Source organism: Glycine max, chromosome 5 (assembly GCF_000004515.6).
Source record: "Glycine max cultivar Williams 82 chromosome 5, Glycine_max_v4.0, whole genome shotgun sequence".
Lineage (NCBI taxonomy): Eukaryota > Viridiplantae > Streptophyta > Magnoliopsida > Fabales > Fabaceae > Glycine > Glycine max.
The window spans coordinates 6723867-6739127 of record NC_038241.2 but is presented as its reverse complement, the minus strand read 5'-3'; the positions used below and the strand labels follow the sequence as shown (position 1 = coordinate 6739127).

Sequence of the window (15261 nt, the reverse complement as noted above, 5' to 3'; positions counted from 1 at the left end):
CAAGCCATAAACATGATATTGAGCACATAAAAGAGACAATAATATCAAAATAACATTAAATAGATAGTTAGAATCATTACATCAAGAGTGTTTGGTTGTTGAGCTCCCAACAATGGGTGGTTTAGCCTCTCATTGTCATGAAAGGATTACTAATACAAAAAGAAAACAAGAGGTGTGGAAGAAAATGGAGGAAAGGGTCCCCAAGTGAATGGGTCGTCTCCCTTCTCTCATGCCCCAGCTTTTTATTTTGGTCCCCCAGAAGAACCCCCTTGATTTCCCTCTTTTCTCCCTTTAAAATGCATCACGGTCATGTTTTTCGACATTGACTGTGCGCTAAGCCGGCATGTGCTCGCTAAGCGCACATGCAAAGTCTAGTTGGCATAAGTGATCGCGCGCTAAGTCGCAAGGTGCATGCTAAGCCAAAATGCGTGCTAAGCCGCAGATGCACGCTAAGCGGTTGTTGACACGCTGAGTGTGCTGCTCCAATTCTTCAAACCTCTTCCAGGCCTCCTACTGTGTAGTTCTACAAAAAAAAAATACACTCCAAAACACTGTAAATTAGATAACTTTAGCATCTATTGGACAAAAACTCAGAAGAAGTTAAATTCCTAATGTTCTAACACAAAAGAAGCAATAAAAGAGAGGAAAATTAGATAATTGCTATGTGATTTAAATATTTAAATTGCGTAAGCATATCAATTATCAGATATTAGTAATGTGTTGGACATAATTTTTTAAAAAATGTAGAATATGGGCATTTAAGCATTGTTGCAAGGGTCCAAATCATAGTTTTTTTTAATTTTATTCTCCTTTTTTGAGGTGGTTTTCCTTGGAACTGATGCACGATATTTATTTTTTTAGATTCTTTAACGTTTAAAATACGGAAAAAATGTGTCATGAATATTAGTAATGTGCTGGAAACAATTTTAAAAAGATGCAAAACATGGACACTTAAGCATTGTTGCAAGGGTCTGAATCATAGTTTTTTTTTAATTTTGTTCTCCTATTTTGAGGTGGTTTTCAATGGAACTAATGCACGATATTTATTTTTGTAGATTCTTTGACGTTTAAAATACGAAAAAAATGTGTCACAAATATTAGTAATGTGCTGAAAATAATTTAAAAAAGATGCAGAACATGGACACTTAAGCATTGTTGCAAGGGTCCAAATCATGGTTTTTTTTTTTTATTTTGTTCTCCTATTTTGAGGTGGTTGTCCATGGAACTAGTGCACGATATTTTTTTTTTATTCTTTGACGTTTAAACTACGGAAAAAATGTGTTACAGATATTAGTAATGTGTTGGACATAATTTTTAAAAAAATGCAGAACATGGACAGTTAAGCATTGTTGCAAGGGTCCAAATCATAGTTATTTTTTTATTTTGTTCTCCTATTTTGAGGTGGTTGTCCATGGAACCGGTGCATGATATTTTTTTTTATTCTTTGATGTTTAAAATATGGAAAAAATGTGTCACGAATATTAGTATTGTGTTGGAGAATTTTAAAAAAATGCAGAACATGAGCACTTAAGCTTTGTTGCAAGGGTCCAATTCATAATTAATTGGGATTTTGTTTGTTGCGTGTAGGTATTCATTGTTCAATCACATGCACTGATAATGTGCAAAGACCCACGTTAATAAAAAAAACACCTTTAATTGATCTCATAGGGTTCTTCGATTGTGTGCAGTTGTTCACTATGCGGTCACATGCAATGATACTTGGCATGCGAGGCTGTCTTGCGCATGGCTTTTGTTTGAATGTGAGGCCTTAAGATTCCAAAGGCCATTAAAAAACCATGTTATTGCCATGCCTCATGATTCCAATTGCCATTAAAGTGAAAACCTTACTGTAACACCTCAAGATTCTAAAACCCCTATGCACGATTGTCTTATTGTCATGCCTTTAGCTTCCAAAGCACGCCTACCTCTATATTTAAATGCATGGTATCACCTTATTCTTTGCATAGTTACATCAAAGTGTCACTGAGCCAAAAAAGAATAGTGCAAAAAAAATGAGTTCAGCCCCAATTTGTGTGTTCGTTTATGTCAATGGTGAGATCACCCACAATTCAACTGGAAACACAATTTTCACCAGTGACAACACAAGATCGATGTTGTTGTATCCATTGATGATGTTGGCCGACATAACTAGTCTAATACAATCATCAATTACATATGCTGATGTTTCGTTTGCAATTACTTCAATTTGGCATCCTTGTCTTATACACGAAATGAATGGACATGTTGAGTATACGACATGTCTAATTACTGATGAAGAAGATGTTTGGTGCATGTTTAATACATTCACAAACATGCGATGCGTAATATATATGAAACTTAGAGTTGAAGTTCATACTTCACCATCTTTGTCTCACGCTAATGACCTAATTTGGACGGAGATGGAGCAGAAGTTGAATAGTTCCATGAAATTAGAATAAACTATTTAACATATGTTGTTGTATTGCTTTTAATTACTTGTTAGTTTTTATTATGTATTTGGTGTTTGTTTGATGTGTCTGTACGATGTTGTTCAATTGTTATTTTCGTTTGTCATGAGGGTACTCAAATAAATTGTAAAATTAAAGGAGCATGAAGATAATGTAAGCCGAAAAGTTCAACATAAGTTAATTGGAGAATGATATTTTCATCATACAACAAATTTTACTACTTAATCCCCATAATGGTGTCATGTTCCACATGGAGGGTGTCTCCTATTACGTCCTGGATTTCAACCTGGGCTTTCATCTGGTATATCATGCAGTGATGGATTATTCTCTTCAACATCTTGGCTAAACATCAAATTGATGCTAGTGTGCCATAATTAGTTCCAAAAACATTGCTCAGGAAATCATCTGGTTGAACAATCGGTGGAGTGTAGTCTATGTTTGAAGCACTAGGAAAAACGTAATTTGTCATGGGGGGGGGGAATTATTGTGTATATAGGTGGAACATAATCTGTCATGGGGGCAATTGGTGTGTATGCAACATTACATTATGGTTGCACGATGTTTGTTGCCCTTGACGATTGACCAGTTTCAAAATTCATTGACGATCCATTTGGCGGTTGCTTATTTTAAAAAAATAATAGTATTACTTTGATACCATGCCATGTATTCCTAAGAATGCTTTGCATGACATATAATAGGTTGTCCTTGTAAAACCATTGATTGACGTTGTTGCCAATACCTTATCCACTTTGCATGTTTTTTTGCCCAATTTGTGTCAGTTTGACCTCACATGTTGATTTTGTAAAGTTTGTCCATGTTTCTTGAGGGAATTGGTATGTCTTGTCGGAGGAAAAATTGAAGTTTAACTCTATCCACTTAGTTCCATTCTACTATTGAGAAATGAATTAGAGGGGTGCAGGCTGTTCATATGGAGGAGTCTACCAAAGTTGTCGACTCCAAAGCATCCAAAAAGTGGAGATATGGATTCCACAAGAACTGAAAATAATACAAAATGAATAATTAATTAATTATTAAAATCACAAAACTCAACATTATTTTTATGTAGCCCATAATTTATTTATTACCTGTTTAGCCGTCATGTGATCTAATCTCATTCTATAACCAATGACATCTCCTTGTGGTGTACCAATAAAGCTTAATACACCGCCACTACATCTAATAAATGAAAAATTATTAATTTAATGCATACTATGCTACTCATGTAACAATGAATTTGAGATTCATATTACCTTGTAACCAATGAATACGATGGTGTCCGATTAACTCTTGCTGCAATGAAGGGCATACGATACCATGCCCAAGATTGCAACAATGACGCACAGCCACCCATGGTTTTGGCATCAAGGTTAGTGGCTCTACACAATTCTTTGTACAATGTTGCTAGACAAGCAGAGCCCCAACTATATCACCTGACTCAGTTGAGATCAGCAAACACAATGAGATACATCAAATGAACCCAATTTCTCATCTTGTTCGGCATTAAAACCCCACCAATTAGCCGCAAAATGTAAGCTTTACAATTTTCTTCTAACTGTTGTTGTGTTGGTTCTGAGGGAAGTGCAACATATTATCTTGCAATCACTTAAGCTTAATGGCAAAGCCTACTATTGCTTCTCCCTTTGGCGGAACCACAGTCAAATATTGTTCACACTTTTCCTCCCAATCATAGTAGGTTGCACCAGTGATTGGCCTACTGTTCACCCTTATGCCAAGCTGTAGTACTACATCCTCTAATGCAATTGTACATTCTCCAACAGGAAGATGAAAAGTGTGTGTTTCTGTCTCCATCACTCAACAAGTGCAGTCACTAGATGATGATCAATTTTGAAGTGGCATAATTTTGCCACATCAGCAAACCCAGTATGAGCAAACAACGACTTAATCAAAGAATGAGGAGCGAGCATCGAATGACAATACGAAATAATTATTGGTGGTTGTCCCTATAAAACAAAAGTTACACTTTTACAATTGTCATGACAATAAAATGTTATAATGCCATCTAATTGGTACTTACCATGTTTTGTATCTTTGAAGCTTGGTGACAATCTTGTTTTCATAACAATGTTCTTGCCTCCATTCTCCCTTTACACAATCAAACGATTGAAAATTTTGTTACCGATATTCAGAAAGAACAGGTGAGTGTAATAAGCTGTATGGAATAAGTCGTCTGAGCTGGTTTTTATAGGCGGAGAAAAATTTGCGTGTTCATACTATTCACTTGGCTGATATTCACAGTACTGTTCACTTTACTATTCATTTTGGGAATCCTACAGCGATACTGTGCGTGCAAGAACACTATTCACATCACTATGCGCGTCAGGAATCCTGCAGACTCACTATTCATGTCACTGTGCGTGTCAAAACACATGCACTATCCATGTCAATGTTCATGCACTATTCATGTCACTATGCGCGTCAAAACATTGTTCACGTTACCGTATATCAATTTTTGATCGCAAAAACTGTCAGTGCACTATTCATGGCACTGTTCATGCAATTTTGACCGCAAAAACTATCAAGTCTCGAAACGTATTCTTCTACACATAGAAAACACTTCACAACATAAGTTTCAAATCACTCTCAGTCTCCAAACCAAATCACACTCAGTCTCCAAATCAAATCACTATCAGACTCCAAACCAAATCACTCTCAGTCATCAAACCAAATTACTCTGAGTCTCCAAACCAAAACACTCTCGGTCTCCAAACCTAATCACTCTCAGTTAACATGGCAAGTAGAAATGAAAACGTCCCTGCCCTAGTCTACTAAGATGCCTATGCAGCTGGTTATGACAAAGGCGTTGAGTTTAAGGGCGAAAAAAGTACTTATTTCAATGAGGAGAGGCATCACCTTGAATGCCTTAAAAATAAAAATCCAACGTAAGATGGGCCTAAACCGAGGTCAAACCATAACCGCAGTTATTTATTGATATCCCATTTCTGTTGAGTCTGGCATGTTCAATTACTAGACTGTTACCATCAGTGGCACAGAGGATATTGATGGCATGTTCAATGTCTATTAATGGCTTCTACCGCCAATGTCGAAACAAACGTTCAATCACCACAAATTCACGAAACACCATACACTGACTATCATACTCAAAACTACCATAAAGGCTGGTAACTGCGAAATACGAGCTAATTTGATAGTCAATTTTGGCTAATAAATAGGTTTAATTTCTTTACTTTATTATTGTTTTTAAGAAAATAATGAAGAAATTAACATCTCTGCTATTTTTGACTAACAGAATTCAAAAGAAGAAGATTTCAAGTGCTTTAGAAGAAAAATTGATGTAAAAACTAGAAAAAAAGGCCTTGAAGAAAAATTGAAGAAGTGGATAGCTCACTTATCGCGTCACGCAGGCTTAGCGCATGCCTGCGCTTAGCACACAACTCAGGCTTAGCACGCGGAAAAGCCCACAACGAAGCCTAAAGACGTGCTTAGCACGAAAGTCCACACTAAGCACGAGGTCAACATCAAAATTAAGCTACCTAATGCCTATATAAGAAGGAGGAAGCAGAAGGGAAACACACCGAGTCTCAGAGCTATCCAAAGCCTTGGGTCTATCTCTTAGGGGTAACCCTCTTTCTTAGCCATTTCCTTTTTTCTTACTATTAGTCATCCATCCCCTTCTTCTATTAGCCTTTGAAGTGTAAAGCCGCTTATGACTATGAGAGGCTAAACCCCCTTAGATGGAGCCTAGCAGCCAAAGCCTTTTGTAATGTAACTGTTCTTCTTATCTATTAATGCAATTTCAATTTCTATTGTTCTTTTCTGTTTTTCATTGTTTTTGTGTGGTTTGGTCATCCATGCAACTATTTTTAGGGGTTATTCATTGGGAAATGGTAATGTCTAAAGAACTAGGAAAGGGCATCTCAAAATTGCATTGCTAAGGATAAAGTGACTTTGTTGCGCCTCTGCATACATCTTTATACTTAATGTTGTTTATGATTCCATCTTTGCAAAGGGATTTCATAGAAAGAATACATAAATTAGGCTCTTCATCGTGAGGGATCAGGGTTGAGCATATTAGTAGATGTGGGTGAAAATTGGGAAAGCAGATAATAGACAAAAACATTAATATTGCATCAAGGGTAGTTAAGCATGTTAGGCCCCAACATTATCACATTCTGAACTCATTTTTTACATTTAAGCTATTGTTTAATTTTCTTGTTATCTTTTTCTTTTGCCCTTTTACCCTCAAATTTCACACTTACAATTTCTTTCCTCTTCTACTTCTTCTATTGCTTACAAATTGGATATTTACCAATGCAAGTACAAACAAAGTCCATGTGGACTCGACACCCGGTCTTCCATTTAATCTTTACTGGTTGTGATAAAATTGGTACACTTGTCAATCTGTTAACAAGTTTTTGGCGTCGTTGCCGAAGACTTTGTTATTCGTACTGGTTGTTTACATATCCCAATTCGAGAGCAATCATTCTTTATTTTTTTATTTAAATTTTGTTTTATCTTTTAATTTTTTTATTATTTTATTTTTCAAAAAAAACTATTTTCTGTTTTTCTTTATTCACTCTTATTTTATTCTATTTTTTAAAGAAAAAATTAAAAAAATAATAATTTGTTTTATTTTTACCTTGATAACCTACACGATAGTGTTATCTTTTGTGTATGCTAGGAAACAACCTTGTTCCTTTGGATTTAGAAATTGAAGCAACCTGCAAAAAGAACAACGCTGCAAGAAAAAGGAGAAAACAACAAGAGGTGTAGACTAATCAAGGAGAGGGAAGACCTTCATGATCCGAATTATGCTCTCCCTCGTTGGTGACCAATCCACATTCCTTCTTTGAAGAACGCATCATGACAGATGACCACCCACAGAGGATGACACTAAAGGACTACTCTAGCTCTGCTACACCGCAATACTTCACCAGCATAGCCAGACCAGATGTGAAAGCGGCCAACATCTCCTATCCACATTCCCTCATCCAGCTGATCCAGGGGAATCTACTTCACGACCTACCAAGTGAAGATCTGTACGAACATCTAGCCTCATATATTGAGATCTGTAACACAGTGAAGATAGCAGAAGTGCCAAAAGACGCCATCCGCCTCAATTTATTCTCTTCTCTTTGGCTAGTGAAGCAAAAAGATGGCTTCACTCGTTCAAGGGGAATAGCCTGCGGACATGGGAAGAGGTGGTGGAGAAATTCCTGAAGAAGTGCTTTCCAGAGTCCAAGACCGTTGAGGGTAAGGTGGAAATCTCATCCTTCCACAAACACCCTGACGAATCGTTGAGTGAAGCACTTGACCGCTTCCATGGGTTACTCTGGAAGACTCCTACAAACGGGTTCAGCGAGCCTGTCCAGCTCAACATCTTCATTGATGGCTTATGACCCCATTCCAAGCAACTCCTAGATGCCTCAGCCGGTGGGAAGATCAAGCTAAAGACTCTAGAAGAAGCCATGGAGCTGATAGAGAATATGGTAGCTAGTGATCATGCCATTCTCCGTGATTGAGCCTACACGCCTACAAAGAAAAGCCTTCTTGAGCTTAGTTCTCAAGATGCTATGTTGGCTTAAAAAAAGCTCCTAGCCAAGACCTTAGAGACTCTCACAACAACTCTAAGTTATCTTCCTCAACAATTAAATGTAGTGCAACCTCCTTCAACCATGCACATTGGGAGATGCAACATCTGTGGTGGCACTCATGAGTCAAGCTCATGCATGGTCCAAGACGACATAGCCAACAAAGTTAACTACATGGGCAGTCAGAATCATCAAGGATTCCATCAAGGAGGACCACCAGAATTCTATCAGAGAGGTAATTTTTTGCAGGGCCAGGGTTGGAGATCTTATCCAGGGAATAATTTCAACCAATGAGGTTCATCTCATCAGCCTCCCAGTGAAGAGCCCATTCAATAGGAGAAACCCACTAAGCTAGAGGAATTGCTAGTACAGTTTATGCAGAGGACCGAGTCACATCAGAAGAGTACTGATGCAGCAATCAGGAATCTGGAGGTACAAGTGGGACAATTAGCAAAACAAATGGCTGAAAGACCCACTGGTAGCTTTGGAGCCAATACTAAGATGAATCCCAAAGAGGAGTGCAAAGTAATTTTCACTAGGAGGGAAAGTGTTGAGAAGGAAAAGAGAATTGAGGAGGATGTGCATTGTTCCGCTCTTCCGCGATGCTAATCAGCAAGTGTACTGAGTCGCACAAGTAATATAAAACGGTAAGAATCGAGTATGAAATCATAGGGAACTTGTTTCATTCAGAGAATATATGTTCAATGAGCTAACATTTGTTTAAAGCAAGTATATATTAAATGCGGTTTTTATAAGAAAATCTAATTAACTATAAACTAAAATGTCTAGAAGTTGAGAAGTAAAAACAGTCAAGTAAAAAGCGTTGCTAAAGGTTTTTCTATTAAACTTACTTTGATGTTGCTAAAGGTTTTTCTTTATTTAACGTTGTTTTAGTGTTCTTATGCTGAAAAATTACCCAAACCAAGATCGCTCAAGTGAATAGGCCTAACTCTATTTAAACCTCGTCCTTGATCACTCAACAAACTTAGCTTAAATGAGTTGCATTAAGATTACAGCATAATAAGGACTAAATCACTGCACTCCATTCCTAGACATACAGTTTTCTAGCTTGCTCTATCAAGTTATAAGGCTTTAAAGCACTTCCCAATGCTAAAAATCCTAACTATACATACAAATGGGTGATCAAGCCACAAGCATGTAAAATAAGCATAGATAGAAGTAATGAACACATAAGAACATCATTAAATAGATAGTGAAAGAGTATTACATCAAAGGTTCAACAGAACTCCCTAACAAGAGATTTAGCCTTCCATTACCAGCAATGAACTTTTTAGCACAAAGTATAGATTTTTAAGGAAGAAAATGGTTGAGAATGGTTAAGGATGTCTCCTTCAACCTCTAGAACCCTAATCTCACCCCTCTAACCTAAACTCTCTTGGAGGCTGGTGGTTTGTCGCTCTAACTTCTTCTCTTACTCTATTTTTCGACTCCCCTCTCTATTCTACGCCAACTTCAATGTTTTAAAGGCTCCTTAAAATTTCAGATTCTGAAGGCTTGCTTAGCGAGATTGGCTCGCTAAGCGCGAGTTAGTGAATTTTGGCTTAACGAGCTGGGTGCGCTGAGCGCAAGAAGAGACAAATGACTCATTGGATGAGCACATCTCTGGCTGATCCTCTTCTAAGGTTTCTCATCATGCTAAGCTAGCTGAGTGCCTCGCTTAGCGGATGTCACTCACTAAGCACATATGGCTTGCTTAGCGAGACACCAGCTGCTTGAACCTCTTTCTTCTTTTAACCTAAAACTGAAGTTGATTCACATTAATTCACAAAATTGGGAGTATTTGCTGAGTAAAATCAAACTAAACATGAAAATATGTGCAATTCCTACAAAAAGAACCATAAATTGGGGGAAAGATGCTAATTTCATGTGACTATTAAATATAAAAGTTAGTCGTAAATAATAACTAACATGCGTGATGAGGAAGAAGAAAAGAAAGAAGAGGGAGAAAAATATAAGAGCAAAGAGAGTGGTGCTGAGGTCTCAACTATTAAGACCAAGACCAAAAGCCAGTTAGCTCAAGAGGCCGGAAGAGTGATACCACTAGTTTCATCAAAGGAGGCATCGTACACTTAGGTGCCATCAAAGAAGGACACGAAACATTACTTCAAGCGATTCCTTGACATATTCCATAAGCTAGAGATTACTATCCCTTTTGGAGAGGCCATATAGCAGATTTCGTTGTACAAAAAGTTCTTAAAGGACCTCCTCATAAAAAAGGGAAAGTACATCAGCAGCAAAACCATTGTGGTGGGAGAAAATTGTAGTGCAATAATCCAGAAGCTACCTCCTAAGTTCAAAGATCCAATAAGTGACACCATTCCATGCTCTATTGGGAGTGTATTCGTAGGTAAGACTCTTATTGACTTAGGAGCAAGTATCAATTTGATGTCGCTTTCTATATGCAGGAGAATAGGAAACCTAAAGATTGAACCTACAAGGATGACGCTCCAGCTGACAAACTGTTCCATCACAAGACCAGTCAGAGTGGTAGAAGACGTCCTGATCAAAGTCCATCAACTCACTTTTTCGGTGGACTTTGTAATCATGGACATTAAAGAAGATGTTGAGATCCCCTTGATTCTGGGTCGACCATTCATGGTGACTGCAAAGTATGTTGTGGACATGGGGAAGGGCAACTTGGAGATGAGTTTGGAAGACCAGAAAGCCACCTTCAACTTGTTTGAGGGAAGTAAGCATCCTAGTGATAGCAAGACTTGTTTTAAGGTGGGGGAAATTGAGAAAAAAGCTAACCTCGTTGGGGGGCACCTGAATTATGTGTTCCTAGAAGAAGATGAAGCCAAACAAGTTGTGGATCATATAGACTCTTCTAGTGTCTTTCTCAGGCAAAGACCCGAGCCATTCCAGACATTCCACCAGCTCCTCCACCAGTGATCCCTTTGCCAGATATCTCTCCTCCACCTACCGGCCAAACTTCTATGCCTTTTTGTCAGTCGGAGCAACTCCTTCCGATGTTGCATAGCCTCCACCACGGCCAATACCTACTAATGTAGGGCCTCCACCATCTCTCCCTCCAGTAGTCGGTGATGACACTAGAGGCATTCCTAGTCCAGGTTGCTTGGCCAGGAGACCAACGTCCTTCTGTTAGAGGGGGTGACACCTTTGGTGCAGCTGGTAATGATGCCACATATATTGAAGCTGATGATGATTATGTTGCAGACATCAGTGATGTTCATAGAGCTTGGGATCTTGGGTCCACACAAGATTGAGGCTCAATTTTTTACCAGGATTTTTTTCTCTCTTTCTTTTCTTTATTTTTCTTGTCTTTAATTTTTCTTTTTCTTTACTTTAATTTCAGAAGTTTAATTCAAGTAGTTTAATTTCATTCATTGAATAAAAAATTTGCATGATAGAGCCAGAGAAATTAGTAATGGGCTATGACTTGTTCTGGATAAATTGAAGCATAAGATACTATGTACTGATGAGATAATTGTGAAAGCTTTGATTCTTGTGTCATTGGGAGTGATGAAGTATGAAGCGAAAGCACAATAGTACAGAGGTTAGCACGTCTAAATGGAAATCATGGTAAGGTAAGCCAAACACTTCATAAATGTTCGGTGAGTTGTGCAAACCTTATAATTGTGAGAGAACGATTGTTCTTAATTTCCTGATTTTGCATGATTCTCGGACTGTTTGAGTACATACATAGGGTGGAAATGATCAAGGCCTTGTTTGATTTTCTTAGCCACTTAGCCAAATAACTAACTTTTTATTTGAATGAATCCCTTGCACCCTGTTGAGCTTAATGCAGTAAATTGTTTTTGAAACCCGAGCCTAATGAAATTAATGACCACCTTATCTTAGGTTGTAGGATAGCACGAGTCAAGGCAAATTTACCCTTAATTTGGGGGAGTTGGAATTTTGGTTAGGTGAAAAATTTTGTTTCAAGAACATTACCAACAGCACACACTCAAATGTAAAGTGTGATAAGTTGCTACAGTACCAGTTCAATTTCTAAAAAGAAAAAAAAATGAAAAAAAATAAATTTTGTGTTTCAAATAAAAAGTTGATAACAACCTAAGTTCCAAATAAAAATGGTGTGCTGTTAGGAATAGCAGGAAAGTTGGGGGATGTGAAATATAAGTCATGGGTTATCCGGTAGGTGCTCTCTTAGAACCTAATTTTGAATCCAAAGAAAAACCATGAGTTCCTTGTTAGCCCGACCACGTTACAAGCCTAAAAATTCCTTAGTGATCCACAGTATGTGTGTATGATTACATTAACTAAGATAAAGTGCAAAGTTGAGAATATTAATTTCAGTTGTTAGATTGAAAACACTTTTAGACGAGACACTTGTGCGTTGAGGGAAACACTAACCTTTTGAGGAATGAAGTGTGGTAAGTCAGCCTTGATGAAGTTTCTACCTGCTAACCTTTTTCATCTCCATGTGTATTCCTTCATGCTTCCATCACAAGATCAAGACAAATGCAAGCTCAGGATCAGCCAGTGAAAGGTTTGAAAAGGTTTCGCAGTTATCTCATGTATTGATACATTCAGACTTGTCTTTTGCTTGAGGAAAATCAAATGTTTTAATTTGGGGGAGTTTGATAAGTGTGAAATATGAGCTAATTTGATAGTTAATTTTGGCTAATAAATGGCTGTAATTTCTTTACTTTATTATTGTTTTTAAGGAAATAATGAAGAAATTAACATCTTTACTATTTTTTATTAGCATAATTCAAAAGAAGAAGATTTCAAGTGCTTTAGAGGAAAACTTGATGCAAAAACTGAAGAAAAAAAAGGCCTTGAAGAAAAATTGAAGAAGTGGATAGCTCGCTTAGTGCACCACCCAGGCTTAGTGTGTGCCCGCGCTTAGCGCATAACTCAGGCTTAGCACATAGAAAATCCCACAATGAAGTCCAAAGGTGTGCTTAGCGCAAGGTCAGCGTGAAAATTAAGCTACTTAGTTCCTATATAAGGAGGAGAAAGCAGAAGAGAAACACACTGAGTCTCAAAGCTATCAAAAGCCTAGGGTCTATGTTTTAGGGAAAACCCTCTTTCTTAGCCATTCCCCATTTTCTTGCTATTTGGTCATCCATCCCCTTCTTCTATTAGCCTTTGAAGTGTAAAGCTGCTCATAACTATGAGAGGCTAAACCCCCTCAGTTGGAGCCTAGCAGCCAAAGCCCTTTGTAATGTAACTGCTCTTCTTATCTATTAATGCAATTCCAACTTCTATTATTCTTTTCTGCTTTTCATTGTTATTGTGTGGTTTAGCCATCCATGCATATGATTTTAGGGGTTATTCATTGGGAAATGGTAATGTCTAATGAACTGGGAAAGGGCATCTCAACATTGCATTGCTAGGGATAGAGTGACTTTGTTGTGCCTCTGCATACATCTTTATACTTAATGTTGTTTATGATTCCATCTTTGCAAAGGGATTTCAGAGAGAGAATACATAAATGATGCTCTTCATCATGAGGGATCAGGGTTGAGCATATTAGTAGATATGGGTGAAAATTGGGAAAGCAGTTAATAGAGAAAAATATTAATATTGCATCAAGGGTAGTTAAGCATATTAGGCCCCAACATTATCATATTATGAACTCATCTTTTGCATTTAAGCTATCGTTTAATTTTCTTTTTATCTTTTTCTTTTTCCCTTTTACCCTCAAATTTCACACTTACAATTTCTTTCCTCTTCTACTTCTTTTATTGCTTACAAATTGGGTATTTACCAATGCAAATACAAACAAAATTCCTATGGACTCGACACTTGATCTTCCATTTAATCTTTACTACTTGTGATAAAATTGGTAGACTTGCCAATCTATTAACAAAGGCTCATCCTTTTACACACCAATCCCATACACGACCACAAATGATTATAATGTCCCTCATTTTGAACCCATCGAATTCGATACCCATATTAGTTCATACACAGAACTGCTTGGTGGATCGTCAAAGTACTATGAGAAGACTCCCCGACTATAGGCATTTTTTGGACCAACAACAACAATCTGACTCGCACAATGACGAGTTGTATGTTGGTCAGCGATTCTGTCAATTGGAGGACTTGAAACACACGGTAAAAATGTGGCATATTAAGAACCATGTAACTTTCAAAGCCAAGAGGTGTGTGAAGGATACATGGGTCTTATGTTGCCCAGTTGAAGGGTGCTAATGGAAACTTAGAGCGTTCAAAAGAAAAAAATCTAAAAGTTTGGGAAATTAGAATGATAGAAGGGCCTCACACATGTGTCATGCCAACCATTTCACAAGATCACAATAAGATGGATTCGAAACTTGTAGGCAAAAATATTCTTGTGATGGTTGAAGAAAATGAGCAACTAACCATTCCTACATTCATCGCATTCATAAGACAAGAGTTTGGATACACCATCACATATCGTAAAGCATTGCTGGAAAAACAATGGGCCCTCAAGCAGGTATATGGTAATTGGGAAGAGTCATACAACATAATTCCTAAATTCCTACAAGCTTTGCAACTTTTCGTCCCTGGCACAATTGTCAGGATTCAAACTATTCCTGCATTGGACAAGTCCAACCAACCAATCCCAAACAAGGTCATATTCCATCGACTTTTTTGGTCATTTAAGGCATGCATTGATGTGTTTGCATTTTGTAAACCCATTGTGCAAATCGATAGAACATGGCTATACGGAAGATACAAAGGGATGTTGTTAATTGCAGTTGAACAAGATGGCACTAACAACATATTTCAATTGGCATTTGCCATTGTCGAGGGTCAGACAGCAGATGGGTAACACTTTTTTTTTTTTGCAAAACTTAAGAACACATGTGACACCATAACATGGTATATGCTTAATCTCTGACAGGCACAAGTCAATCAAAAGTGCATACAGACGACCTGATAGTGGATGGAAGTAGATAACTCATCACATGTGTTATGTATTTGACACATAGGCCAAAACTACAAAAAAAAAAACAGTTCAAAAATAATGACGAAAGAACAAATGTCTTGAGTATGGGTAAGATATTTTGTTTATTCTAACGCACAATATTTAATTATTTAACATTAAACTAACATTCAGATTTACATTTTTTTCAAACTACAGGGTATGTCGTGACTCAACCAGAGTTTTTTCGCCATTATCGAGAGTTACAAGAAGACAACCCGCATAGCAAAACATGGCTTGATCAAATACCAAGGGAGCAATGGACCTTGGAATGGGATGACGGAAAACAGCGGGGACACATGATCACTAATTTGGCAGAGTC

At 37.6% G+C, this 15261-nt stretch overlaps 2 protein-coding genes across 2 annotated transcripts; both read left to right on the top strand.

Moving 5' to 3' along the window:
• The first annotated feature begins 9946 nt into the window (after nt 1–9946).
• LOC102667890 (uncharacterized) lies at nt 9947–10930 on the top strand. Its single transcript, XM_006580600.1, has 2 exons — nt 9947–10101; nt 10444–10930. Exons 1-2 carry the CDS (start codon nt 9947–9949, stop codon nt 10928–10930), a joined length of 642 nt encoding a protein of 213 aa, XP_006580663.1.
• A 3361-nt stretch (nt 10931–14291) lies between these two features.
• LOC102667774 (uncharacterized) lies at nt 14292–14910 on the top strand. Its single transcript, XM_006580599.1, has 2 exons — nt 14292–14782; nt 14859–14910. The coding sequence occupies exons 1-2, from the start codon at nt 14292–14294 to the stop codon at nt 14908–14910; spliced, it is 543 nt and encodes a 180-aa protein (XP_006580662.1).
• The last annotated feature ends 351 nt before the right edge of the window (nt 14911–15261 follow it).

Excerpts from the sequence above, each read along its gene's own strand:
- LOC102667774 (XM_006580599.1), top strand. The coding sequence starts at position 14,292 with ATGGATTCGAAACTTGTAGGCAAAAATATTCTTGTGATGGTTGAAGAA. Across the intron at positions 14,783-14,858 it reads GAGGGTCAGACAGCAGATGG|GCACAAGTCAATCAAAAGTG; the intron begins GTAACACTTTTT and ends AATCTCTGACAG.
- LOC102667890 (XM_006580600.1), top strand. The coding sequence starts at position 9,947 with ATGCGTGATGAGGAAGAAGAAAAGAAAGAAGAGGGAGAAAAATATAAG. Across the intron at positions 10,102-10,443 it reads GTTTCATCAAAGGAGGCATC|GAGAATAGGAAACCTAAAGA; the intron begins GTACACTTAGGT and ends TTCTATATGCAG.